The following is a 26,069-nucleotide window of genomic DNA, read 5'->3' as shown; positions in this document are numbered from 1 at the left end:
TAATTTGGCTACCGTTCAGGTACCTTCTTAATCCCTTTGGGTGTCCGACTCGCCGGGGGTGGGGGTTGAATCCTCGGGGCTACTTGCTTTCTGAGTGCATAGCGGGCTACAGGTGCTGTACTTCCGGGTTGCCAGCATGTCTTCATTGATGACCGTTCAGCTCCTCCGTTTACACGCGAGGAGTTGCAGGAGGGGATACATTCAGTGGAATGCTAAAGCTTTAACAGGAGATGGCCGAAGTCATTTCTTTTTTTTTGCTATTTAAATTGAAATGAGGGTCAGATGGGGTTTCAGTAATGCAGAGAGTATGCTTTCACGTCTATAGTTCAGCAGGCCAATATTTACCGCGTCTGGGGACATTATACCTTGGCACAGCTTTATTCTATTCACGTTGGGACTGTGACAATACGCTACACTAGACACCTTTGTAATTTTCTTTCCAGTCTGGTAACTCTTATGATACTTCCATAATTTAAATACACGTACACTGTACAATCCGGATTTGATGTTTGATTTGAGCGACTACTATTTTCCAAGCTCCTGGTTAGTCTGCATGTTCGAAGTTCACCATGTTAAAGATAACCATACCGATCCGAGGGCTAGCAAGAATTATGCGGCCTGCAAAGAGCAGATTGGCAATATGTTTCCAGCCGGTAAGGAGGTTGGGAAGGGTTATCACATCTTCGCAAGCATGGATTAACTACAATGGTTTTGACACCGGGTTTCCAACATTTGCCCAACCTGTCCGAGGAGTTGTAAACCGACCGCTTAGATTAAAGAAGGTAAGCTATCATTTTAGCGATAAACGTCCATTGTGTTCATTTTATGCCAATTTCGTAGCAATGTATTACGCGTAACCTTATAATGCACAAATTAACTGCCCTCTGCAATTTTATGCGCCCTCTCTAAAACGTTTCAGATACCAACCGATTACCCCCTGTTGACTGGATCAGAACACTGGAGACGAAAAGTCCGAACGGTTTTCCAGCGTTTGGATGTCAACGCTGATGGGTACTTTACCAAGGAAGATATGGTGACTTCTGCACAGACTCTTATAGATTATTTGGACCTCAGTGGTGAATATAATTAGATTATCGTACTTTTACAAAATGCCTCCGCTAAGCCGTAGCCTGGGAAATTGGGGTGGGGAGATGAGTATAGTGAACTTGGTGGTGGAAAAACGTTAAACTCTTTACAAAGGATCCCAATAATTCATTTTAAACAAACTTATAAGAGGGCAATCGTCCTCAATCTGTCCTCCCCTGCACAAAGGTGCTAAACGACCGGGGAATTTCCGAGTGATAACTCGTGGTTTATTTGACGGCAATTTTTATTTTCAGGCGAAAGTGCTGAGAGCGTTTTAAATAGTCGCCTGGAAGTCTGGGCATTCCTTGCAGGAGATAGACCACGCATCTCTGAGGACGAACACCGTCAGTACAATCTGTCAGTGCTGAACGAAAGATACTTCAGACAAGAGTTTTACAAAACTTTTATTTGTACAGAGTTCAATGTGTTGGATATTGATGGTGATGGCTTCATATCCAAGAAAGAACATGCTGCTTTTTATTACAGTTTTAACACCCCAACTGAATGCTCCAATGACAACTTTGATATGATGGACACCGACGGAGATGGCCTTGTTTCAATTGACGAGTTTGCCGAAAGTATTCTTGAGTTTTGGTTGACCGAAGATCCAAATAACATCTACAACCAAACCTACGGGCCACTCGTTGATTTATCAGAGTGATTAATGAAAACAGATCGAAGGTGAAAACTTTGATTTAGATTCTGGATATCCGTGACAGTGAATTTGGAATTTTCCCCTTTTTGTACTTAGTGTTGCTTTTTCGAAAATATTGGCGTTTGTATCTAAGTATTACCAATGTGACGCTGACAGAACTTATAAAATAAGCATATAACTACCAAATATACATTGATATATATACCTGTTTTGGGTACTTATGTACACTGTGGTTAAAGATGTTTTCACACAAGTTTGAAAATAAGTCCATCTGAATGTAATATTATTATTATTACATTATAGCACTGAGGAAATTTTAATGCTACTTATTTATATACATGTAATAGGTGTTTTTCGCACGTGGTACCCCTAGTGCATTTTCTACTCTGTTCAACAGTGAATAATACTCACAAGTCACGGTCAAGTAGTTCCAAGTAAGAACAAGAGACATGTCTAGCTACTGTACAAATTTTTCCTTAATGAAACGCTTGGTTGCTGAGAAAATTAAGAAATAAGAAAGTGTTCCTCAGTGTGCATCAATGAAAACCAATAAAGTTAATTTATTCGGAAACCGCGAGTCAATAATGTTTTTGAACTTGTTTGGTAAATTCCATCTTTGAGGGGTGATTCATAAGGATTTAATGAGGTGTTGACAGTTTATATTACAGTATGCTAGATTTATGATTGATGCAAGTATTATAGGGGGTCATTATTTAAATTAATAAATTAATTTTAAATTAAAATTATCGTTTAATGGGGGTGAATGATATAAATATAACAAGTTGAAAAGGTGGGCATTGACCTCCCAGCTACCAAAGGCAGACATATCATCCGGTTATATTTTATATAATGATTATAATACACGTAAAAACTTACATAGCACCCATTCAGAAATTCAAAGCTTTGGAGCAAACTAGCAAAAATTGCTGTAAATTAACCGCAGACTTAACATTTTTTGCAAGAACAGCTTATCATTTACATGAAAATATAATAAGCGTTAAGTTTGCAAAAAAATAATAATAATAAAATAAATAAATAATAATAAATAAATAAAAACTACGATTTCTTGAGAATTTACGGCAAGTTTGCGAGCACATTCTCATTTGCAGATTAAGATTGAAAGAGAGCTAGAAGCCAATCATACAATTACAAAAACTGCCCTACATACATAGTGTCCTGCGAGTACCAATAAATATCCAGGTTTCTTCGTTGATTTAAATTGCTCCAAGATTTTGAATATTTTCCTTTGTTTAAGCACGCAACTGTATTGTCTCTGATGAGTGACTGCCTACACAAGTGCTGCCGAACTCTTGTCATACCATACTGAAAAGAGCCTAGTTTTGCTGAAGACCAGTAATATTGATACAACGTAGGTTAAAAATATAGTAATATTGATACAACGTAGGTTAAAAATATAGAAATAGTCGGTGACAAATGAGCATCTGGTTTTATTTTTGATCAAATTGGTGAACTGGAAATATGATGAACCATTCGCTTTTGTTTATTATAAATAAAGATGAATGCGCTGAATATACGTACATACCCTTTGAAACCTCAAAAAAAATTAATAAAATATTTTTAACAGAAACCATGTGCAAATCACTAGTTTTCGATTGAAAGGAACCGTTTAACTAGCCATGGCCAGAAATGCGCAGCATTCACGCGATACGCGAGGGCGGTACAGTAGGGCTTCACGTGACTCAACTAGCCAATCACAGCACAACAATGGCATTGCACACAGACTCTGTGATAAGTGCTCAGCCCATTGTCAAGTAGTGTTAGTTCATGGTGACAAGCGTCTGACATGTGCAGAGAAGTTTATTGTAATATATATTGTTCTTATGGTTACATTATTAAATCTAACTCTGTATCCAAATAGTAGCCTAACTATACTGTACCAAGTCAGGTACTGATGATGTGCAGAGGTCATATATTCCAGAATAAGCCATTACCACTAATTTATAACTTTAATTTTGTTAAATATGTTATTCATGAAAGAGTTAATGAAAGATTATTTTAATTTGTTAAATCGTGATCTTATTCTTTTTATATTCAAATAATTGAATAATGTGGGTAAAATTGGTCTTCCACTTCTTATTTTCATTTTTCCTTTACTACAAGATTATTTTGGAACAGTTGCAGCATTAAAATTTAAAATAAATAGCAATCTGAAAGAAGAATTTTGCATTATTGTTAAATGATGATAGGAATTTTGGATTAAGATATTAGTTAAATACTGAGTAGTGATATTGTCAGTCAATTTATGTAGAATCTGATAATATAATTGAAAATACTGATTGAATTCTTGGCCTTGCACTGGGCAGTTTCACATTTGTGTTAAGTGTTTTTTTTTGGACTACATTGTACAGTGGTAAAAGTTCTTCAATTGCCATGAAAGTTTTTAATCAGACTCTGTATGGTGCTGCTATCTGCTGGTGCTATCGGCAACGAATTAGTTTGCCTTTGTTTCTGAGTGAATCTACAGTCTAAAATCACTATTTCTGAAAATATGTGCGTTTTGCTGAGGGTAGGCTAGGCAATACTCGGCCAACTTCTTAGTACGTGTGTACAACAGAATTTAAAAAAAAACCCTAGCGATATTTGGTCAGGAGTTGCTTGAAGCATAGCACAGCGTTGCTGTCTATCGGCATCAGGCCGTTAGTTTGTCAATTATCACGAATTACCCACGAATCGCGAACCCATTCATTTTCCTATGGCAATCTAGCAACTCATTAAAAGTGCACGCATGCGCAGTGGGCTAAGCGTGACGTCATGCAGTGCATTTCTGGGGATGCAGTCAATTAACATTATTTCCAAGTTCAATTACAGATAACTTCACACCAGATCCTGGTTTAACGGCTGTTTCCAACCCCATCGCCGTAGTAACTCCTATCCATTGGCTGTCGCTGAAATTGGGCAACAACAGGTATGCCCCCCTGACCATGTCCACCTGGGGCAGCACCGTCGTATACATCCCCGCCCACTAACCCCGGTTGAACGTCATTCACGTTAACAACCCTGCCCACCAACTCTGGTTGAACGTCATTCACAACCAATTTCCCGCCGAATGAGCACCCTGCTGGCCGTGTTGATTGCCTTGAACGTTAGGCCCGGTATACACGTTACCTCCTTTACCACTGGGTACCTGCACGTTGTTAACGACGGGTCCGTCAGGTCCAGTATACAAAGTGTTCCTGGTGTTCCCGCCAGCAACCAAGGCGGGTACCAAAGACGATGAAGAAGAGACACCGGCATGTTGTGGAAACTGACCAAGATCAACTCCCTGGTTTGTATTCGCGGTGTTACCTCTGTCCCCAATGTAGACGGCGCCACCATCGCCACCATTGTACACGTTGTCTTGTTCAATGTCACCAAAAACGGCGCCAACACCGTTTCCTTTATAGTTTGCCCCGCTTTTATCCCCTATGTGGGCGACACCATCCGGGCTTTTATCCCCACTGTAGACGGCGCCGCCAGAAAGTATAAGAGGAGGTGATGGTTGACTGGCTGGCCCGGAATCATCCGGCAGAGCTGCCACTAAACCGTGTTGTCCTTGGTTGTTGGTGTAGGGGATGCCATATTTTGGCAATTGTTGATTTGGTCCGTACCCTGCTGGTTGTACTGGTATGTCAACTAGAATACAAAAGGGGTGAGAACAAGTTACTTATGAACAGAAAAACGTGGCGCAATTAGAATCGTGTATAAACTTAGTATCCACACCTTTAACCTTTATGTTTATTTGATTTTTTTATTTACGGTGTAGTGTAAATTGCTCATTTTAGACCACAGCACTGTGTCCAAATATGAAACAAATATCATTTGTGTAAAGTAATTAAATGTGGAATACCTACTTAAGAACGGTCTAGAAAAAGTATGGTGTATAAGCATACCTTTAAGAGCACAGGTTTCCGGGCACCCGCAGATGTCCTCAGAAGCAGGGCAGAAGACCACGTCAACTGCCGGGCCGTCACACTGAGGAGCGTTCAGGGGAGCAGGGCTCGTGCAGGTCCTGTGGCGTATCTTTAACCCCGAACAACACGGGGTGTAGGAGGACCACTTGCTCCATCCGCCTACAACTACAGGGGAAGAATACTTAAACTCAGTGTAATGAAGTAATACTGTAACATGAATCATGGTTGCAGCTTAGATGGGAAAGGTTCATCCACAGTTTAAAAGTATAGATACTTATTTTGTCAACCATTTAAGTTCATCATGATATCATCATCGCTTACATTTGACCTTTTTGTGGCTGTCATCCATGGAAAAGATTTTAATGAAACATAAGCCGTTTCCATATCGTAATATACATAGTTTTTTTTTCGTACACTTATACCCTTACGTGGAGTTCTTCATTTAAAGGTACTTACCAACACATTGCTGCTGATTACAAGGCAGCAACTGAACGGTGGCCCCAGCACATGCTTGTGGTCCGTACCCCCCACCTGCGGCCTTTTCGGTGTACAGCGTCTTGGTCAATAGACACTCACGGTGACGAATCTGGATCCCTCCCCCGCAAGACGCCGTGCAGGGAGTGTACTGGCTCCACAACGCCCAGGCGGCCGAGTACACGGTCCTGGGGAGAAGTTGCGATGGTTGGACGGGTCCGACGGGGGGTGGCTGAGGCGGCGAGGAGTTGTGGATATTTTGGGGTAATTTGGCTGTCGGTGCGGGGACCTTCTTAATCCCTTTGGCTATCTGACTTGCCGAGGGTGGGGGTTGAATCCCCGGGACGACTTGCTGTGGACGCAGAAGCTGGGCTCTCGGCGGGAACCACACGGGTCCCAGGGGGTGTCGTGGAGGAAATGCAGGGCCTTGAGCTATATAGGTAGCTGTAGGAAGCAAAAGAGATTCCGTACAAAAACTTGGTTTACTGTTGGCAGAGTAATTATTGGGTTTAAATTACATCCAGTAACATTTTCGATGGTTCATAGAGGATAATTTAAGGGACATATCAAACTGACAGACATCTTTTGCCTGTTGGATTTGATTTGCAGGCACAATTTCAAAAGTTTGTAAAACATTTGTAACAAACATTGAAAAAAAATCATTCTCATCAACATGTGCTTTGCTTCATATCGTCGGCGATCAATTCCCTCCACATCCCTTTACCTATAGGAAATTCGAAGCCCTAAGCACATCTCTCATGAACCGACACAGCACGTATAACGAAACAGAGATCTAAGTAATATCTTTAAACACTAACTCCTTTTTTTTGCTTTTTACCGGTCTGTAGATGGCTTCTCAAGAAAATGTTGAACCTTCGTGATTTTTATTGGCTTTTGGAACAGAAGACTACTTCAATTTAGAAAATATGCACCGTCAGTAGTGAAATGAAGTGAAATAAAATAACTGTTTCCTTTAAAGTTTTGCATTTTATCTATTAAGTTTACACCAGGCGAAAAAGTTTGATCTAAAACCAATTTTGAGACAGGTTCTAGTACCTTTCGCATGGAGTTGTAAAGTACATGTAGTTTCTTACCTTTCGTAGCTATAACGCACGTTAAAAATATAAGGCACAACATTATGGTTGTCTTGCAAACAGTATGGTACTCCTGGAACACTCCCTGACTAGTCGGGGCTCTGGTGTTCACCAGACGAGGAGAAATGCCAGTATTTATATCCCTTCGCCAATTCGGCGATAATTGGAAGGCGATCATAGTCAGCGACATGCGAGATTTCGTTCGATGTCAGGCGATAGAACGGTCAAGATAATAATGGTAATATCGAAAGTGTCTGTAATAGGCCTAACTGCGTGATTATTGGACGTCTATTTTCTCAATTTTATTTTCAAACGCCAGCTTGTAAAATGGACATGATGTCAAATAATGGACCACATATGGGCAGATTTGTGTTGATTTTTAAAAAAATTGATAAAAATCTTCAAAGTAAGTAAAACGTGTAAATGTACAATGTACAGTACATGTGAAATGCAACTGCACGAAAATTAAAAAACAATAAATAAATAAATGAAATGTAATTGGAAAATGTGAGGTTGTTTTAAAGTGCTCTTTAGTGATAAAGCAGGTGTTTTCAAGGGGTTTGTTGGTGAAGACATCGGCGTGCATCAAAAAATATCCTCGAAAAAAGTATCTAAATATTGCAAAGAAATGGTCAAATATACAGATGTTTTGAGATTATTTTTCAAAACTCCATATTAAGGTCAAACCCAAGATAAGAAACAGCAATCTGTCCACGTATCAGTATGCTTAACTAAACTAGCTGAAAAGACCACAAACGCTTTAAAGTGTTGATAAATTTGATAGATTCTCATTAGTGGTCAGCGCAGGTTTTGCTGGGTGACACACCTTCTATGGCGAACGACGACAAAATGAGGAACACGAACTATAGCTCTTTGTTACTGTAGGGCCTACTCCTTTATTATTTTCTTTCTGAGTAATTGTTCAAAATCTGCAACGTCATCACCATGATAAGGGAGGGCAGTAAATGAATAAATAAGTGATCAATTCACGAAAAATTAATAAAACGCGATCTTTTCGATGACGTCCATATACGATATTACGCCCATGGAAACGTTCATCTTTACACCTTCCTTAATCGACCTTTTAAACTTGGGTGGAACATGATGAGATATCACTCCACACCCCACCCACCCCCTCCGCCCTTGTAGATCAGGACACGTGCACCTGGACATTTTAAATGCATAGAAAACGTATCAGCTGAAGTAATTGGGCCCGAATTACTCCACCTTACCTGGCGTGTGGAGGCACGTAGGATGCATGTGCATTAGCACGACATCAGCGAGTTGGCTATGCATAGGGTATGCACGCACGCTCGCACATACGCACGCACACGCATGCAGGACACAACAATGAAAAAAGGGTGATAGACAGACAAACGGACGGTCGGACAGGCGTACTTGCATTGCAGGCATATAGGCTGAAAGAAAGAGAGGGAAGCATTCGCATAGACCTAAAACACAATCAACAAATGTACATTTACATGTACTAGACAAAGAATAACACTGGTTGTGCATTCAGCAAAATTGTTTTTTTGCTGACGTATTTTATCATTAGTGTCACATATGTAGTTGAAAGTATAGGGTAGACATCTTGAGATATAATAAAGATCAACAATAAATTACTATCAATTCCGATACCTTGATGGAACATAATTGTGAAAAATATGTTTAAGTTGCACTTAGATAGATATCATATCATGCATCAATCGTAATTTTCTACATTTACATATTTTATAAAACATAAGTTTGGTCAAATAGCTATACTTATCTCCAGTAAAACATACGTAAACGGTCAGATTTAGGGGTTATCTGATGAAACGCACAAAGAAAAGTATATCAGTTAATTGTATCTATTAACATGTTTTCTTTGACAATTTGGTTGTCTAGAAGATATTAACATCTTTTGAGAACTCCTAGTGAAAATAATGACACGCGTGAGAGATTGATGTTAAAACGAGAGAGAGAGAGAGAGAGGGAGAGAGGGAGAGAGAGAGAGAGAGAAGGAGAGAGAGAGATGGGAGAATGATAAAAACATAACAGCAACAGGAACACGAATGTTGATATCTTCTGAGTAGAGAAAAAAAAAGAGAAACGCTAAAATAATATTTGAAATCACAAATTTATTCGATTTTCACAAAGGCTCCAACAAATAAAGACAAAGTCTTTGGGTCCAAATGATTTAAATCACTTGATAAGCAACTGATGTTTAAAACTGCGTACCATTCTTCATGAAAAATGTTTGTTGTCTTTTTTTTAGTTAACAAAAGGATATACGTTCTGTTCACTTGACACCACTAACAACTCTGCGCTTAGTTCATATTTTGTATGATCTCTCTCTCTCCTCAAAGCACCTTGTTCAAATCAGTCAACTGCGCAGAACACCGTGGTAAGTTATATCTTGTTTTAGGATCATTTATCAGATCTTATGTATTTTTGGGTTTCAATTTTAAGTTAGAGTCAATTGATAAATTAATTTCAGATTTGCCAGCTTTTTAATTTTTTTCATTTGATTTTTTTTTTTTGTGAAGACATATTTTATGACTTTAGTTCTTTTTGTAAGGCTCACTGGATATTTTATTGAATGCACCATAGAAGAAACATTACTACTACAAATATAAAACATCATGGTTACTATTGCTGAGCCTGCACCAGAAGCATCACAATTACACTTGCGTGTGATATTAAGGGCAAAACGTTTCCGAAAACCGTTCTATTTTACCCGTGTTAACATAATATAATGATTCAAAAGACATATCTCGCTATGTTTTGAATCAACCGTTCTTTATCATTTAACGTCAGTGAATAACCCCCCTTATCCCCCCCCCCCCCCCGGTCCCTTGAACGTGTTGATCCTATATAGACAAACCAGGTACAGCGGTGTACCCCAGTATCTCAAGTAAATAGTCCACAAGACAAGCAAATGGTATGTTTCCTTAGCTATCACAGAATAGATCGGCCACTGGACATATATCAAGCCGATACCCCCCACCCCCCACCCCCACCCCCTTCATCACCCTGCATCCGTCTATGAAAATGAAGGCTTTTTTACTGCATGCGATGCACTTTGGTCGATTTTCAGATCTTTCCTAGTTCTTTGTGTGGCCTTGGTGTGGCTAGGCGCCTTGATGTACTACCAGGCTGCTTAGACACAGGTCGTAGTGCCGCAGGTTCGGAACTCCACGGCCGCTCCCCTGCAAGGTTCCGACCCCAGGGCCCGGGGGTTCAGGCAGTACCGGATGCGGGACTGCGCGCCTGCGCAGCAGTCCGAGTAGTCGGTCCATGTGGCCCAGCCGCGCAGCACTGGGAAAAGTACAACATAGAAAATACATATGCCATAAGACATTATTAATGAATATACAGTGTATAACATGAAATTGGTGGATCGAAAGAGACGATACAGGTACATTGAGGTTGGGAGGTTCTGTGTCATAACTAATATTACAGCGTTAAATACAAGTCAGCTCCACTGGCTATCATATTTCTTACCAACGTTGTATGGTCACATGCGCACATCTTGCCCAATCAGGAACTCTTATGGGCATCCTAGGGACCATTCAGAATGAGAAGAGCCGAGTACTAGCTGGTCCACGGCCTAAATATGGCGGCCCTACATGAAAGTAAGACCGCTTACTCCTGTAATGGTCTCTCCGCCTCTCACATGCCTCCCCACGCGTCGTCCCTCGACCGGTCGAATTGAGCCGCGATTTAATTACTGTGCCCCTGCAGGGACGATGCGTGGGGAGGCATGAAAGAGGTGGAGAGAACATTACAGGACTATGACACAGTCCGCCATATTTAAGCCGTGGACCAGCTAGCACTATTCTGAATGGCCCCTTAGTTAACTAAGCATCCTAGTTGACTAAGCCAGGGGACTGATTAAAGTTGTTTTCAACTGGGACCTGGACTGGAAATGTGGTCTACTCAAAGTATTATTTATTTTGCAAATGAGAATAATTATTATCTTTATGACTACAATAACTATGATAAGTGTTTTCAACACATTTTATCAAACGACAAATGTGCTACATTCTATGGTCATCATTAAAGCAGAACGGTGACCAAAATTAAATTTTCATTCAACATTTTCTCGTCATAAGACCTAAGTACAACAACACATTTCTCTTTCATCAAAACTAAAACAAGAAAAAAAATTAAACCAGCTGGGAAGTAAACAGATGTACTTACGGTCTTCGAGCGTTGGTTTATATGGCGGAATGGTGGGTGGTTGGTACGGCGGCTGATAATTCGGAGGCGTGGGCGGATACGGCGACGGATACTGTAGAGGTGGGTACGTTTGAGGAGGATACTTCGGAGGTGGATAAGTCTGAGGTGGATACTTCGGAGGTGGATAAGTCTGAGGCGGATAATATCCATACTGATTCCCGTAGGCTGGGTTGGGGGAGTATCCATATGGGGACGTTGATCCATATGCAGGGTTTGGAGAGTACCCGTATCCATATCCACCATAAGCTGGGTTTGGAGAGTATCCATATCCGCTATAAGTTGGAGTTTGATAGTGTCCGTACGGCGACGTGCCTGTGTACGCCGGATTAGGTGAGTATCCATACACTGGCTTGTTTCCATATCCGTAGGTGGGGTACAGAGGGTTTGCTGTACCCCCGTACCCTGTTTGACCCCCATATGGAACTCCGTACTGAGCTGAAATTAAAAAGAAAAAACACACAAATTGTTTAGCTGTACGAGCAAAGTCGGTTTATTTGATATTTTCATGGAGGCCCTGTCGTCTACAACCTTATCAAAGTCCCACTGCAGTCAATTTGGGAATTGTAAAAGTCCCCCCCCCCCCCCCCCCCCCCGATTATTTGCATATCTACGCGAGTGAAATGGTAATATGTAAACCGTGGAATTTAAAAGAAGTTTATTTGAAAGGGTGGTTTTGAGGTACTGTAAGAAATTAAACAAGTACCGTTGTGGTAAACGTAAATGTTGATGTTGGCAGAAATAAAAGCGTCATTTGTAAAGGAAGGTGTGTGAGGGGTCACCCATTTTTATCATCATTTTCACAAACCTTTAAACCGCACGCGATCGTCTTGCACATTTGAAGAAAACATGCTGTAAAATACACTGGCCAATTTACGAGACTTGGAAATGGCATGTGTGAAACGTTTAAGCAGGATCAACTGTGACTACATCAAAATTAAAGATCTTGTTCTGAAGTGACAAAGAGGCACAAGAAATTATCTTTAAAGAATTAAACGTATGGGTAACGAACAATTTTCGTTATGTATAAAAGTTGGAAATCATCCCACTAGGAAAGAAATAAAGAAATAAAAGAATGAATTGAATATTTCTGCCCCAAGAAGCCGTCCGTGTTAATTCGTATCATATTATTTTACTGGATTTATACAATAGAACGACACCTCCTCCTTACCTCCGCAAAACCTTAGCCAGATGACAATTACAGCATATAGCAGCCTCGCGAAATGCATGACGGACAGATCGCCAAAGTGGCCCGTCCTTTCCAGTCGCCCCCGTCGGCGCCTGTCCTTCTGTTGGGTTTTAGGTCAGGTTTAAGGTGACAGAACACCCGATTGAGCACGCGCAGCCAAAAGAAAAGCGCCAAAACATCAGGACACAATGTTGTTTCTTTCGGGTCGACACAACTCATGCATACAATCAACACGATTACTTCCTTGGTTGGTCATAATTTAATACTTGTTATTATTTCTATGTTAATCGCTTTCCTCGCTGCCCCTATAATTTGTGGCTGATGTTAATATCGTTAATTCCGCCATTTTGATGCATAGTTCGATGGTATATGACAGCGACGTCCCTCTGCTCGACGTGGCGTCTCATTTGTCCATGAGTGGTCTTTAAATGATAATGAATGTGGTTACATGGAGATACAAGTTGAAAACCCGTTAACCGTGAAAAAATGCGACACAGACGGATGATGATTCTAATTAATATGACCACCTGAAATTTCACCGTGCATGACACTGTGAGCTTCATATTTTACACTTTTTATCAACATTCCTAAGTATTAATATTCCCCATTCCCTTCCAAACATACTGGGTACCTATGCACTTACAACGATCGAATTGAATAGAGATAAGTAAAATCAATATTACCTTGTCTGCCTGGGTACACTTTCTTTATAGAAATACACTGTATTCATTTAAGCGACAGTGATCAAACTTTTCAGTCGAAATTAAAAAATTGATATAGATATTCCTCTGTCGAATTTCAAGAACAAAATAATGATATAATATTGTTTTTTTTTTCAATCAAGTCAACGTTTGCATTCTTGTACTGCATTTTAACATTGTGCATCGGCTTTTCTTACTGAGGTAGTATTTTTGAAAAAAAAGCTACATGTACATGCCTTGGAAACATAAAAACAGCCTATAAAAATACTCGTAAATTGAAAACATACTACTTGCACCATAGTTTTACATATGATACTGCAGCTCCCTTTTTTTATCCAGAGGAGAAACATTTAAGAAATTAAATCCCAAACGTAATTTTTAGACCAACAGGTGGTTTAATCAAAATCGTCCATTGAAGAAACAATTTTTGTTAATCTTTATGACGACACATTTTGCAAAAAAAAATTAAACAGTTAACTTATAAGTCCATGTACATTTGTTAACGAACTAGCCATAACTACTATCACCTGAATAACATAAAACTGTTTGTCAAATGTTACATGAAGCTCGGGAGATGTTTTGCATATGTTTGGAACTGGCTTTTTGTGAACGAAAGAGCCCATTACGTCGAACGAGTGAAGATTAACTCCCATCTGATGTTATGGTAGGGGTACAGATATCCTCGTCTCCGTCAGCGCACTTGTCCCATTCTAACGGCACTCCGCTGCAGAAGTCTGTCCCCAGAAGATGACCTTCTTTACAGGAGCGTAAGCGCATGCGCACTCCGCTGCAGCATTGGCCAAACTGGCTCCAAGGGGCCCAACCACCTTGCGCTGAATGAGAAAGCAATATCCATAATTTACAGATTTAAACCAGTCATCATGCTGGGTAATGAAACATATAATGAATGATTGAATTAGTCTTGTATTTTCAACTCCCCTGTTATATCATGATAAAAATGTCAAGCTGAACGAAAAGGCCGTTCACTGATGTAAATGATGTTGAACCCCAATTCAATTTGAGCACACATCACAAATGAAATAAATAAGCAGATTTAAAGATCAGAGTATGACAAAGAGGAGAGAGAGAGAGAGAGAGAGAGAGAGAGAGAGAGAGAGAGGTTAAAGATAGAAAACACAATCAACATACTTTCTTCCTGAGTCGTCCCTGCCTGTGCCTCCTGCTCAGCTGTATTCCTGTCATAATTATCAGCGTAATCTAAATACTTAAATGCTCTCTCTTGACTTGCCGTGGACACGGAGTGTTGCGCTGGCTGGGGAATGACAGGGTTCCCATAAGGTTGATAAGGCTGCTGGACTCCGGGATAAGACGGATATGTCGGGCTCCTATAATACAATTGTTGTGCTCCCGCACCGTATTGCTGGACTTGCTGCGGTGGAGCAGGATATTGCGGTTGCTGTGCGTACGGTGATTGCGACTGCGGTGCCGGTTGTGCGTTGTAAGATTGCGTCGGTGGTGCGTAGTAGGACACCTGTTGCTGTGGTCGGCCAACATTAGGTTGTTGTTGTTGTTGCTGTAGAGGAGGACCGTACGCTTGCGTAGGGGAGTACGGTAGCGTATATGCCTGAGATTGTCCTCCTCCGTAATATGGCCGTGTCTGTGGTTGGTAGTACGATGGCGCGTACTGTTGCGCACTGTATTGCTGTTGTTGAGGACTCCTGTACCCCTGAGGAGCTGAATATCCGGTGTACGCCTGGGGAGCATTATATCCGCTGTACGCCTGAGGAGCTGCATACCCCGCGTACGTCTGTGGCTGCCTTGCGTATCCCTGTGGTTGTGTATTGTATCCAGCATAGGTCTGAGGTCGCTGGTACGAACTGTACGCTCCTGGCTGGGGTTGTACTGGCGGTCCTTGAGGCCCGTACGGATTAGGCCCAGTATATCCAGCCCCCTGATTCTGTGGTTGTTGTGGCGCGGCAGGTGCCTGCTGTCCACCGTAGACTTGCTGGACTGGGACTAGGTATGCCTGTTGGTACGGAGATGTACCCGTGGATCCGGGCCTATATGCCTGTTGGTACGGATTATATGCCGTTGAAGGGGTGTTCGCCTGTTGGTATGGGTTGTATGCCGTAGATGGGGTATACGCCTGCTGGTACGGATTGTACGCGGTGCCAGGGGAGTACGCAGGTTGGTACGCTGTGCCGGGAGTGTACGCCACGTTTTGTTGGGCCTGTGGAGCCGTTCCCTCGTGGTCTCCTGAAGACAGAAAAAGTCGTCTTCATATACATGTACACTGCATTATAGTACTTCATCCCTCTTATGATATGTCTATTCTCTTTGCACCCTGTACGATTTCCCCACTTGAATAATATGAATATATGTGATGGAAATATCTTAATGTATGCTATTATATTTCTTATACTTATTATCAATAAACACCTTTACTGTAATCGTTACCTCTTGGTATGCAGGAAATAGCCGTTCACTTGTATTAGGGGTATGGAGCAAAGGTCTTCTTTAATATCTCACATGCAGAAAATGCCAGTCAAAAACTTGAGAAACTGAATTCCTTGTATTGCTTTTTCAGAAGACACCATGATCACTTTTAGTCTATATTTGAACTTCCTTTAGTTACACGTTCTATTATTTACTCTGATATTTTCTGTAGAAACAGAAAAGATATAACTTACCTCTACTATGCTGTGTAATTCCAATTACAATAAAAAGCAATGAAACGGTCCAAGCACGCTTGAATATCATCGTTGTCTCTGTATTCGAGAGCTATCTCTCTCCTTGCCGTGAAATATTAACACTTCGTATCCACAAGATGTCTGCTTTGCACTTCTTCTACACCAAACACATTCTACCGGTACAATCCGATCCTTTAAAATGAATCGTCAAATTAAAATTCGTAATAATAATTTGTTTTAAGAGTCAAAGAACAAGTCAGTTTGAATATTTACCAGGAACGAAACTCGTATATGTATAACTACCAAAAGAAGCGTAACATGTTAGGCATTTCCTTGGGTTTCATGGTCCGTGTAACTTTAATATTAGAATTTAAGATGAATATCGGATAAACGGTGTTTAGATTTCCTTAATGACGTGTTAGTGACAGACACCGAAGTGTCTGTGAGGGACGCTGTCAAAGAGAGTTGGCATTGGCAAGACTTGATTGGTACGGCAATCAAGATGTCTTCATGTACATGTAGCAGCTCTTTACAGAGGAGTTAAATAGAACCTTGTTGACAGACCTATCGCACATAGCAATTGGTTAAAATGGGTATCTACGTTATCATTCCCATTGCTGATCTTAAAAGTAATTCTTATTTTTTGTTATTTTTTTATGGTATTGGTGTTGAATTTATATCTTTACATTTTTTCATCGGTCAATTCATTCCTGTATTCGTTAGTGTATATTCTATTACAACTGTCGTTTATTCGGCAATTCTTTGGTTTTGGAGATGTGCCCAGGTAATTGGATACCGTTAGGCTTCAGACCGTGTTTCTGATTAAAGTGATGAAGTTCATTATTATATTTTATAAACTGACTCATGGTGTTCAGTTACCCCTCCCTTCCCCCCCTCTCTCTCTCTCCCCCCCCCCTCTCTTTCTCTCTCTCTCTCTCTCTCTCTCTCTCTCTCTCTCAATGTGCGTGCTTGTGTGTGTAAAACTGGGGTAAAACACGTCTGCTTTTTCCTTGTTATCCCTTGTTACCAATTCCATAAGAGAGATATGTGAAAAATTCCTGCTTCAAACAGATATCTACACTTTATACCTTCGTGGTGGACTTTGATGGATTTGTTTTATTTGTTTGTTAGTTAGTTTGTTTGTTTTTTTCCCATTTTATTATAGGTTTGAGGATGTTCCAGTAGGAGCTATTGCCGCCCCTTTTAACATACTTGAATTGGGAACTAAATGAACGCTTGAATGGGATGGAAAAATTTCTTCAAATGTCTTTCATATGTGATTGTTTTCGAGATAACTTGAAAGGTACCCATTTTATGTCAGAAAAATTCCACAATACTCTACTTCATGTTTTTCCCCTCATTATGTGGGATTTTTGATCCAATAACAAGTGTAACATCCACTTGATGGGCCATTCAACATTCTTCATACGCAATGAAGTTTCTTTATATTAACTCAATTTTTAGCAATATTAAAGAATTTAATCCATAACTTCAACATTAAGTATACATCCCAATTACTACTCATCAAATGAACAAAGAGTTCTTACTCCTTATCAGCCGGCCTTTTAGTACTCTCGAAAACATGATATATATCTAAGCATTTTAAAACCCTGTTATTAGGCGTATACCGTGACTACTATCATCCGCGTGACCTTTGACATTTTCCAGTGGGTTTTATCAGCTCTTAATGGCCGGGTCCACCGCATGGTCATCTGGCTGAAAATCTTGGTTAACGAACCGTTAGCTTGCGGTTTTAAGGCTTAGATGACAACCTGGCATTTATGGCATTATTTATTCCTCCAGGCACTCGTACGCACACACGCACACACACACACACACACACACACAGACACACTTTCGCATACCCTCACACCCGCGCTAACACACACACACAGATCAAACACATGCCAACAAAGATATATATAATATTTGTATGTTGTTTTGACGGACATCTCCTTTCTTAATCATGCAAACTTGATATAGAAATTATAATAAATGGATTATCACTACAATAGAAAGCTTTTGTATGTATTCCTCAGTATTATCTTCTTATGGTATAGTGAATGGTTTGTATGTCTATAATGTGCACTGGCACCATATGTCTCTGCTGTGCTACATGCGCAATTAGCAATAAAGTAAACATTACTGATGTGAAAAAAGATAGGACTTAGTCCAGAAAAACTGTGCCTGTAAACGACAAATTAACAAAGGCTCACTCAGTTCCAAACTCGTTGTACACAGCAAGAGATTTCCTCGAAAAGGAAGACGTGCTCTCTAATGACTGGCAATATTCTTTAAATACCTGTATATACCTGTACCCATGAGACAAACTGCGTGAAGAGATAACTGATTAGCACCATTTTAAAATCATATAGAAATAAAAATATAACTATATCTTGTCTTTTAGTACTTATTGATTTATTACAAAACGTCAATCTATATCCTTTCTCAGAATATTTCTTTCAATACGGCATCAACCAACAAATCAATTCGCTTTTCACAGCTCGGGTGATTCCGTGACCGTTTTCCCTCCACCTCGGAAGTAGCCGATGTTGTACGAGTTCATTTGTCAGTGCTTTGGTTTAGTACAGATATGAATGGCGTGTGCAAGACGTCGGTATCGAGAAGATCAGTGAGCAGCCAACGTAAAGAGGCCGATACGATGAAGTGGTGAGTTGTCTCAGCAGACATTGGTGGGGGTGCACGCCTGGTGCTGGACGCTGGCATCGGCGCATCCGGTCTGGCCGATCCCGGTCAGCTTATTGCAGTTGCGGAATCTTGTCTGCAAGCCGTTGCAGCAGGAGCTCCATTGCCCCCATGTTAACCACGTGTAAGCTGGAATGAAGGAAAACGCTGTCTTAACCAATTTCGAATAAAAATGGGAATTCCAAAGACGTGCCTTGCGGTTGTTGTGGGTGATTTAACCCACAGTTCAGCATTTTTGAGAACTTTTTTCGCGTGCGACAGCAAGCATGTACGTACACACGGTCACGAACATCGTGTGCATGCTAACGCCCACACTACCCATCCTATTAATTTGTTGTTAACATCTAACTGTCGATAAGTTGAATAGATCTTCAAGAACAAGGACAATAATATTTGAAGATGATCTATGAGGCTTACTCTCTCCCCTCTCTCTCTCTCTCACACACACATATACACACGCGCGCGTGCGAGCACACACACGTTGGTTTCATGTTTATAGCCATGCCGACAAATTCAAAATACAGGAGCAAATTATTACCACGAATTGCTCCTAAAAATAACGTTTGATCGAATTTACGAACCCAAATGTTATTCATTTAAAGCACTGTATCCAAACACAAATGGTAATACTTGGTAGTAAATGTTCAAGGTAAAGATATAAGAACATCTACTTACTTGGTGGGTAATACACTGGCGGTGGGTATGGGGGACGAAAATACCAAGAAGCTAAAATGTAGATGTAAATGATTATTATTATTTTTTGCGACCTTATGCTAGTAAAAAGAGGCTTTCCCGAGCCATAGTTCGATGCTTGGTGCAACATACTAACATGGATATCTTTGTTCTTGAAATTTTACACGAATATTTCTTATCACAATTACCATGGTAAATTGATAACGACCCAATTACTTGACTTCGGTGTGTTTATTTTTACCAAATGAGCAAAGATATTAAGCATTTAGAACATTGTTATATACGTTTCTTGTCTTTTAAATGATTTTTCCAATGAAAATGAAAAACAGGAGAACTATCGGATGTCGTTTAGATCTGTTTAGTCATATTTTCTTAGAATGTTTCTTTACCATTTTCTACACATTCAAAAGCTATGTAAATATTTAAAAGGTCCACCTACCCCCTACTTTCTCAGACTGCACCATGCCCATCGCTGCAACTGCGACGAGAACCAAAACAGCAAGCTTGGACATCTCTGTGGCTTGGATTCTTTGGCGACAGCAAGGGTTGTGGGCTTCAAAGAACGTTCCGAACGTGAAATCCGCGACCGCTTATATAGCATCGACATACTGAGATAACAATGCAGCATCACGGACAACCGAACTCTATCATGCTTTATCTACGTTAATAAGTGAGAAAAGATATAATTACTGGTACATTTTAATGTAATTTAGGGCCGGTGGATAATTTTGCGTTTTGCTGATGGTGTGTGGGAAACGGTTCGTACCTTATTTTGACCGTTGATTAATTCTCGTTCCTACAAGACTTAATTTAGATCGCTTCGGACATTTTTTGCTTTAGTAATTACATCCATCCACGCACGCGCACGCGCGCACACCCGCTCCAATAAAATCAAATATGTAATCAACGAGTGAAATAGTTAGCAGAATGAACTGTTGGTGGGATGATGAAGGATATGGGGATTGTAATCACTTGTCTGGAGTGATTTAAATTGTAACTGGTTAGAACACGTTAGAACTGGTTAGAAAGTCCTCATTCAATATGTATGTAATCGACTTTTTATCTTTTTTCATTACCCCTACGTGAACTTGATACAAATATTTAATTAAACTCATTATAGCAAGAAAACAAGCACTTTTAAATCTTTGTCTATTTCTAGTGATAAATGAAGAAATTAATACATATATATATATATATATATATATATATATATATATATATATATATATATATATATATATATATCAGTGTAATTGATGTAAAATATGGAATGTATGCTTTGTCTCTACTTATCCTAAATTATGTTTGTTCCTGTCCTCATCTACTTAGATTGCTTGCCATTTTAACGCTACATTTAATATGTGTTGTATATAATTAAGCAGTTTTTTCTTCCTGACACTTTTTAGTGTTTGTGATAAAATTTTTGGAACTAACCAAGAAGAGTGATGACAAAATAATAGAAGCATGTCGTATTTTGATATTTGTCATGTATGAATCATTAAAAATACATGTGACAATGATGTTATTATCCATTTTGACAGAAAGCACGGCCTACAGCAAATAATTATATACAACGTTCATGTTAATACACAGTAATTTGCACAATTTTAAGATGCTCGGTATTTCACCGATTGTAGTTCGGTTTATCTTTTTAATTACAACTCCTTGGCCTTAATTTACAGTGCCTATGGTATAGAAGTTGTTGTCATACCAATTAACGGCTGAATGGATGATTATGACGAGTAGTACAGTTATGCTTATTCCAAGTGAGTTGTACTCACATGAAGAGAAATCATCAAAGGTGCATCCGGACTCTTGGCGACGGAGGGGATTGATGTTTAGGAAAGAATTCCTTTAGCTACGTTATGGCCTCCGAGTTACAGTTAACCTATTTTTCAAGCAACGGGTAATAATTTTAATTATTTTCCCTACGTTATGACGCCTCGATGTGTCACACGTACAGTCATAGTCTCATATCCTGATGAAGGTGGCTTCTGAGACATAGTAATTGTATTGGTATTAATTCTTATTTGGACTATAGTTTTAAGAATCTATTATCGTAACTTTGGGTCGATATTTGTTTTGCATCCTCAAAAATCCCTGCGTATCTTCGATTACTAGAAACTCTCCATAAAGCTGGACAAGAGGTAGGTCATCGTTAGCATATTGGAATTCGAGATCACATACGACCGATAAGAATGACGAATGAGAGTCGTGAATTTTGTTAAAATCGAGCTAAATTCATGAAGTGCATTTCTCTTTTCTTTACTGAATGGAAGAGGCGCACTGAACACTGAGCACCAGAAATTGAATCTAAGATGCGATTATAACCTAGGTGAAAGGGTTGAAGTATTTTGTGTTTAAGATTTGCTCCTTGAATTTTGGATATTTAGTTATATCGATGTACATCCAGAAAATTATGTACATGTATCTATTATGCATTTTAGAATAGGCTGTTTGTTCACAAAATATTTTATCAACGCGATGTAAATGCAGACGCGATGAAAATAACAGCGCACCAATTTGCTTAATACTAAAAAGATGCATACACTTATTTTAATAAGATTCTGTCGTCTGCTTATATTTAATGATACATATTAAGCGAGTCGACAACTATGCAAATTACTGCCACTAAGCTCGACCAAAAACCACCGTTTAGTTTCAAAGAGTATAATTTAAAGAAATACCAAAGGGTATACTCTTTTCGTTATTTTCTTTCGTTTCAATTTTCATTTCATTACGAACTGGGGGGGACAAGCAACTACCGGAAGGTCACGTTTGCGACAATATGTGCAGTTTTGAAGTATTTTGGATTGGCTGATCGAGTGATAAATTTGATTTTTTTTTTTTTTTTTTTTTTTTTTTTTGCAGGTGGATTTCATTTCAGTTGTGTAAGAATCTATAGTGGTAGTACTTTGCGTGCATTACAGAGAATGTGCACAGTGTCTGCTCGCTTGTGTACCTTTAAAGAGTTTAAGAAACACGTTGGATACAAAATCTGCAATGTGAGATGTTCTAAGAACAATAAGACAATTTTTTGATGAATAAATTATATTTGTTTTATTTCAGATAGCAATTATCCAATGACGAAGAATCTGACGCACTGCATTTCAACAGGTGACCAAGTTCGGTGCAGTTCGGGTAATTCCGTACATCTCTCGTTTCATTTACGAAATCGTTCGAAATTTTCTGGCAGGTTGAACAAGTGCTAGTGTATTTAGCAAAGGTCCATCAATATGCACACGAGAAGGAGGCTGGTCGATTTCTGCAGGTTGCTGTATAAGTGCGACAGAATAGATCGCCGGAAGGGCATTTACGTGCATGTATTGGTGGCGCATGATTGTGACTGGACGCTTGCGTCTGTGCAGCCGTTGAATCCAATTCTGGTGGTCGGGTTGCAATTACGGAATCGTGTCTGGGTGCCGTTGCAGCAATTGCTCCATTGGCCCCAGGCGAGCCAGCTGTAAGCTAAATGGAGAAAACAATTAAATCAAAATATCGGTTCTGAATTTTCTAATCAATAACACACAGTTTATTATTTCTGCGTTCTGGTAGATCAATCCAACTCCGCGACCCCCCACCCCCCCCCCACCCCCACCCCCACCCACCCCCACCCACCCTTGAATGTAATCAGATTACCAGATTTACTTTCCTACTCCGGCGTTGAATAAAATACAGCAAAGCTGTGATTATACGGGCACGTTGGAAACGAAAGGAGGCGCGGTAATCTGTTAATCTGATTGCATTCAGCGAAAGTCCTCGTGGAGTTGGTCCCACATACATTGGAAGTGAGCCTTGAATGTCATTGAAAGCATTCACATCGAGAAGAGCCGAGGTCTAGCAGGGCCGAGACCAAAATATGGCGGACCTACATGAAAGGAAGACCGCGTAATCCTTTAATAGTCTCTCAATGAATGTCATTGTAACGTGCATTTAGTGCGCATGCGCATGTTATAACTTACTTGGTACGGGTGGCGGGTAGTACGGGTTATGATAATACCAGGCCGCTGAAAAATAGAAAAAATCCGTTTAAACAATGGTAACTGGTCGGCTGAGTCTACAGGGGCTGATGCCACAGAAGAAACTGACATCAAAATGGCATGTAGGTCTTCGCTCAGACGAAATTACTGAATAGTATATATGAGAATATCAAGTGATTGGAATTTCAAACATTTGCTATTAAACACTTTCTTGTTTGGTCGTAGAATAAGAACAGATTTTGCTAGGTTATTTTTTGTACTATGCACATTGACCTTAAACAAATAGGCTACCCCCCCTCCTCCTTCCCTCAAGGATTAATACCTCGCAAAGTTACAACACCTTTCATTGTGTTTTAACTTTTAAAGTCACTATCAAAGAAATTGTACTTCGGTCGGAAGCATAAAAAATGTGTTTTTAGAAATACGTGCAGTATGGAAACAAATCTTTCATGTTACCTTAATTTACTTACTTTTTACAGTGTTGGCGTCCACGTTTGTGGCGCAGACGGCAACGACTGCGGCGACAAGTGCTACCACTTTCCACATGATGCAGCGGGATATGTTAGGACCTGGCGAGCGATCTTTCTGCAGAACGAAAAGGGAAGATGGGGATTCCTTTCACTGCTGCTCCTTTTATAGGCATTCTTCCCAAAAAATGTCCGTCGCTGATAGTCAAAGCTGGTTATTTAGTGTTGGAAACACGTATTTATTTGCAAAACAAATTACCATAAATATATCGTATAAGGCTTTGGTTGAGATGACAATCGGAGTCACCCTGACGTGACAGTTTTTAACGGTAAATGGTCAGAGAGGGTGCAGATCTACTTTGGAAATCTAACGCTAAACTTTATCTTAAGTTGCTAGATTATCAAACTTTTTTGTCTCTTAATTCCAGTGTTGATGTGGTTGGTCAAAGACGAAAATCACCAGAATTAGACGAATGTTTGTGATTGTAGTTTATGTTTCAGTTGTCAGATGGCGTATATGTAGGGATAAACTGCATGTTGTAGTAGAAAAAATAGGGTGGATAGGGAATTCGAAAAGCGTTAAGTAGCATCTAACTGTCACTTACAAGAATTTTTTGCCTTTGAGAATGCTTGTTTGACGATTTAAGGGGGTTAATTTGTCAGTTTCATTAGTATTGCTGTCCTAAAAACAAATTAGTGTCATGGTCTTTTTTTAGGGGCTCGCAGAGAATGTTTTTTTCTTTTTTCAATCTGAATATATATATTTTTTCCTTCGGCCGATGAGCCCAATTACCAGCCATATCTGGAGAAATTAAACTACGAAGATCAAATTCAATTTTTCAGCTTAAGCAACAATCAGAAATATTAAGTCATGAAGTTTCCGATCATTTTCGATGTAAAAATTGAAGGAAAAAATCGTCTGATTCACTTAGAACTTAAAAAGACTGACAGCTCCTCTTAACTTTGGGATTAAACAATCAAAGTTCTTGTGACCCTGGGTGAATTAGAAGTGGACTAATTTATTATTATTATTATTATTATTATTATTTTGAAAAAAACACGTAGCAAATGTTTTAGACCAATAGCTGCCTTATCTTGGTGAACTGCTACATGTGTGGCTTTATCTCGATCTGAATACCAAACTTTTCCGTTTGTATTGAGATATTCTCTCATCGTATATATCAACTCTGTTTATTAATAACTTCATTTTTAGGAATATATTTTTCTCTAATTTCGCCGCAATTTTTCATACTGTTGGCTTGTCATCGGCAGACCGCGCCAATTTAGAGGGAAGTACACCACAAACTGTTTATTTACAGAAAACATGACCTTAGCCCGAAAAGGAAATCTTAGAAATGATATTTGAAGAGGTGCCATCTTTCATGCGTTATCTATATTTGGCGAGAAATGTCCTCAGCCTTTTTAACTTCACCACATACTTACAGATTATCTGCAGACTGCGTGTCTACATTTCGACTAGTTCCACTTATTTTATTCAATTATTTTTGCTCTATATGCATTATGTTTAGCTTGCTGATATCCCTGACCCTTGTTTATGTCGCGGGCTGGCGACGTAAGATAAAATATCATAAATAAATAAATAGGGAAGGCGCCGAAAGTCCACTGAATGTCAACTGAAGGGTTATTCGAGAGTGATAACCAAGTATTCCCCGGGCCACGAATGAAGGGACAAGATATGATCCAGGAAGTGTTTCTCTCTGTGAAGCTTACCGCAAAAAATATGATGGAAGCAACTCGTGCTATTTGGTGTCCTTCGGCGAACTTTGCAAGATGGAAAAAACGTGGAATTTTAAAGCTTTTCTGAGCAACTTAGTGAGAGAGAGAGAGAAAGAGAGAGAGAGAGAGAGAGAGAAGAGAGAGAGAAAACTTGTGCGCGTTCGTATCTTCGGTGTGTGTTTGGGGTACTGGGCTTAGACAAACAATAGGAAATGTTGAGACATGAGAATACAATGAATTACACAAGTGATTTAAAAAAAAAAGTGTTCAGAAAAGACATGCACTTGAAGTGCACTCAGCTGACCGCAAGAAAAAAAACACGAGACAAAGTTCTTCGGACACACAACGGAAATGACCGCCTGGACACTGGTCACTAAAGCTGGTGATTACTGGACTACGACATCGTCAGGTGTATCGTTAGGAGATGTCTATCTTCCTCCCGACAGTTAGACACGGTATTAGACTGTTATCTTTTTTATTTATTCTGTTTATCTAAGCAGTATT

General features: G+C 39.7%; 3 protein-coding genes and 2 long non-coding RNA genes across 6 annotated transcripts; 2 read left to right on the top strand and 3 right to left on the bottom strand.

Moving 5' to 3' along the window:
- Nucleotides 1-329: 329 nt before the first annotated feature.
- LOC147761634 (uncharacterized) lies at nucleotides 330-2,311 on the top strand. The gene is made up of 3 exons (XM_087014162.1): nucleotides 330-782; nucleotides 920-1,076; nucleotides 1,341-2,311. The coding sequence occupies exons 1-3, from the start codon at nucleotides 570-572 to the stop codon at nucleotides 1,745-1,747; spliced, it is 777 nt and encodes a 258-aa protein (XP_086870288.1). The 5' UTR covers nucleotides 330-569; the 3' UTR covers nucleotides 1,748-2,311.
- Nucleotides 2,312-10,229: 7,918 nt separating this feature from the next.
- On the bottom strand, nucleotides 10,230-12,832 carry LOC106157286 (uncharacterized). The gene is made up of 3 exons (XM_024077540.2): nucleotides 12,613-12,832; nucleotides 11,406-11,879; nucleotides 10,230-10,520 (listed from the first exon to the last, which is right to left on the bottom strand). Exons 1-3 carry the CDS (start codon nucleotides 12,668-12,670, stop codon nucleotides 10,363-10,365), a joined length of 690 nt encoding a protein of 229 aa, XP_023933308.2. The 5' UTR covers nucleotides 12,671-12,832; the 3' UTR covers nucleotides 10,230-10,362.
- A 337-nt stretch (nucleotides 12,833-13,169) lies between these two features.
- Nucleotides 13,170-16,284, bottom strand: LOC106165194 (uncharacterized). Its single transcript, XM_087012405.1, has 3 exons — nucleotides 15,983-16,284; nucleotides 14,481-15,548; nucleotides 13,170-14,164 (listed from the first exon to the last, which is right to left on the bottom strand). Exons 1-3 carry the CDS (start codon nucleotides 16,050-16,052, stop codon nucleotides 13,974-13,976), a joined length of 1,329 nt encoding a protein of 442 aa, XP_086868531.1. The 5' UTR covers nucleotides 16,053-16,284; the 3' UTR covers nucleotides 13,170-13,973.
- A 4,816-nt stretch (nucleotides 16,285-21,100) lies between these two features.
- LOC106165218 (uncharacterized) lies at nucleotides 21,101-25,048 on the top strand. 2 transcript variants are annotated; one of them, XR_015334868.1, is made up of 3 exons: nucleotides 21,101-21,287; nucleotides 22,451-22,522; nucleotides 23,841-25,048. It is a non-coding gene; the product is annotated as an uncharacterized LOC106165218 (long non-coding RNA). The 2 variants fall into 2 exon arrangements; XR_015334869.1 differs by lacking the exon at nucleotides 21,101-21,287 and adding an exon at nucleotides 21,322-21,528.
- LOC147761633 (uncharacterized) lies at nucleotides 22,398-23,995 on the bottom strand. The gene is made up of 3 exons (XR_015334867.1): nucleotides 23,832-23,995; nucleotides 23,344-23,388; nucleotides 22,398-22,849 (listed from the first exon to the last, which is right to left on the bottom strand). It is a non-coding gene; the product is annotated as an uncharacterized LOC147761633 (long non-coding RNA).
- Nucleotides 25,049-26,069: the final 1,021 nt, after the last annotated feature.

The sequence above is a fragment of the Lingula anatina genome, chromosome 5 (genome assembly GCF_051362555.1).
Source record: "Lingula anatina isolate TDL-2025a chromosome 5, LinAna3.0, whole genome shotgun sequence".
In the NCBI taxonomy this organism is placed as follows: Eukaryota; Metazoa; Brachiopoda; class Lingulata; order Lingulida; family Lingulidae; genus Lingula; species Lingula anatina.
The sequence above is the reverse complement of the archived record's forward strand: the minus strand, read 5'-3'. Positions and strand labels throughout refer to the sequence as shown.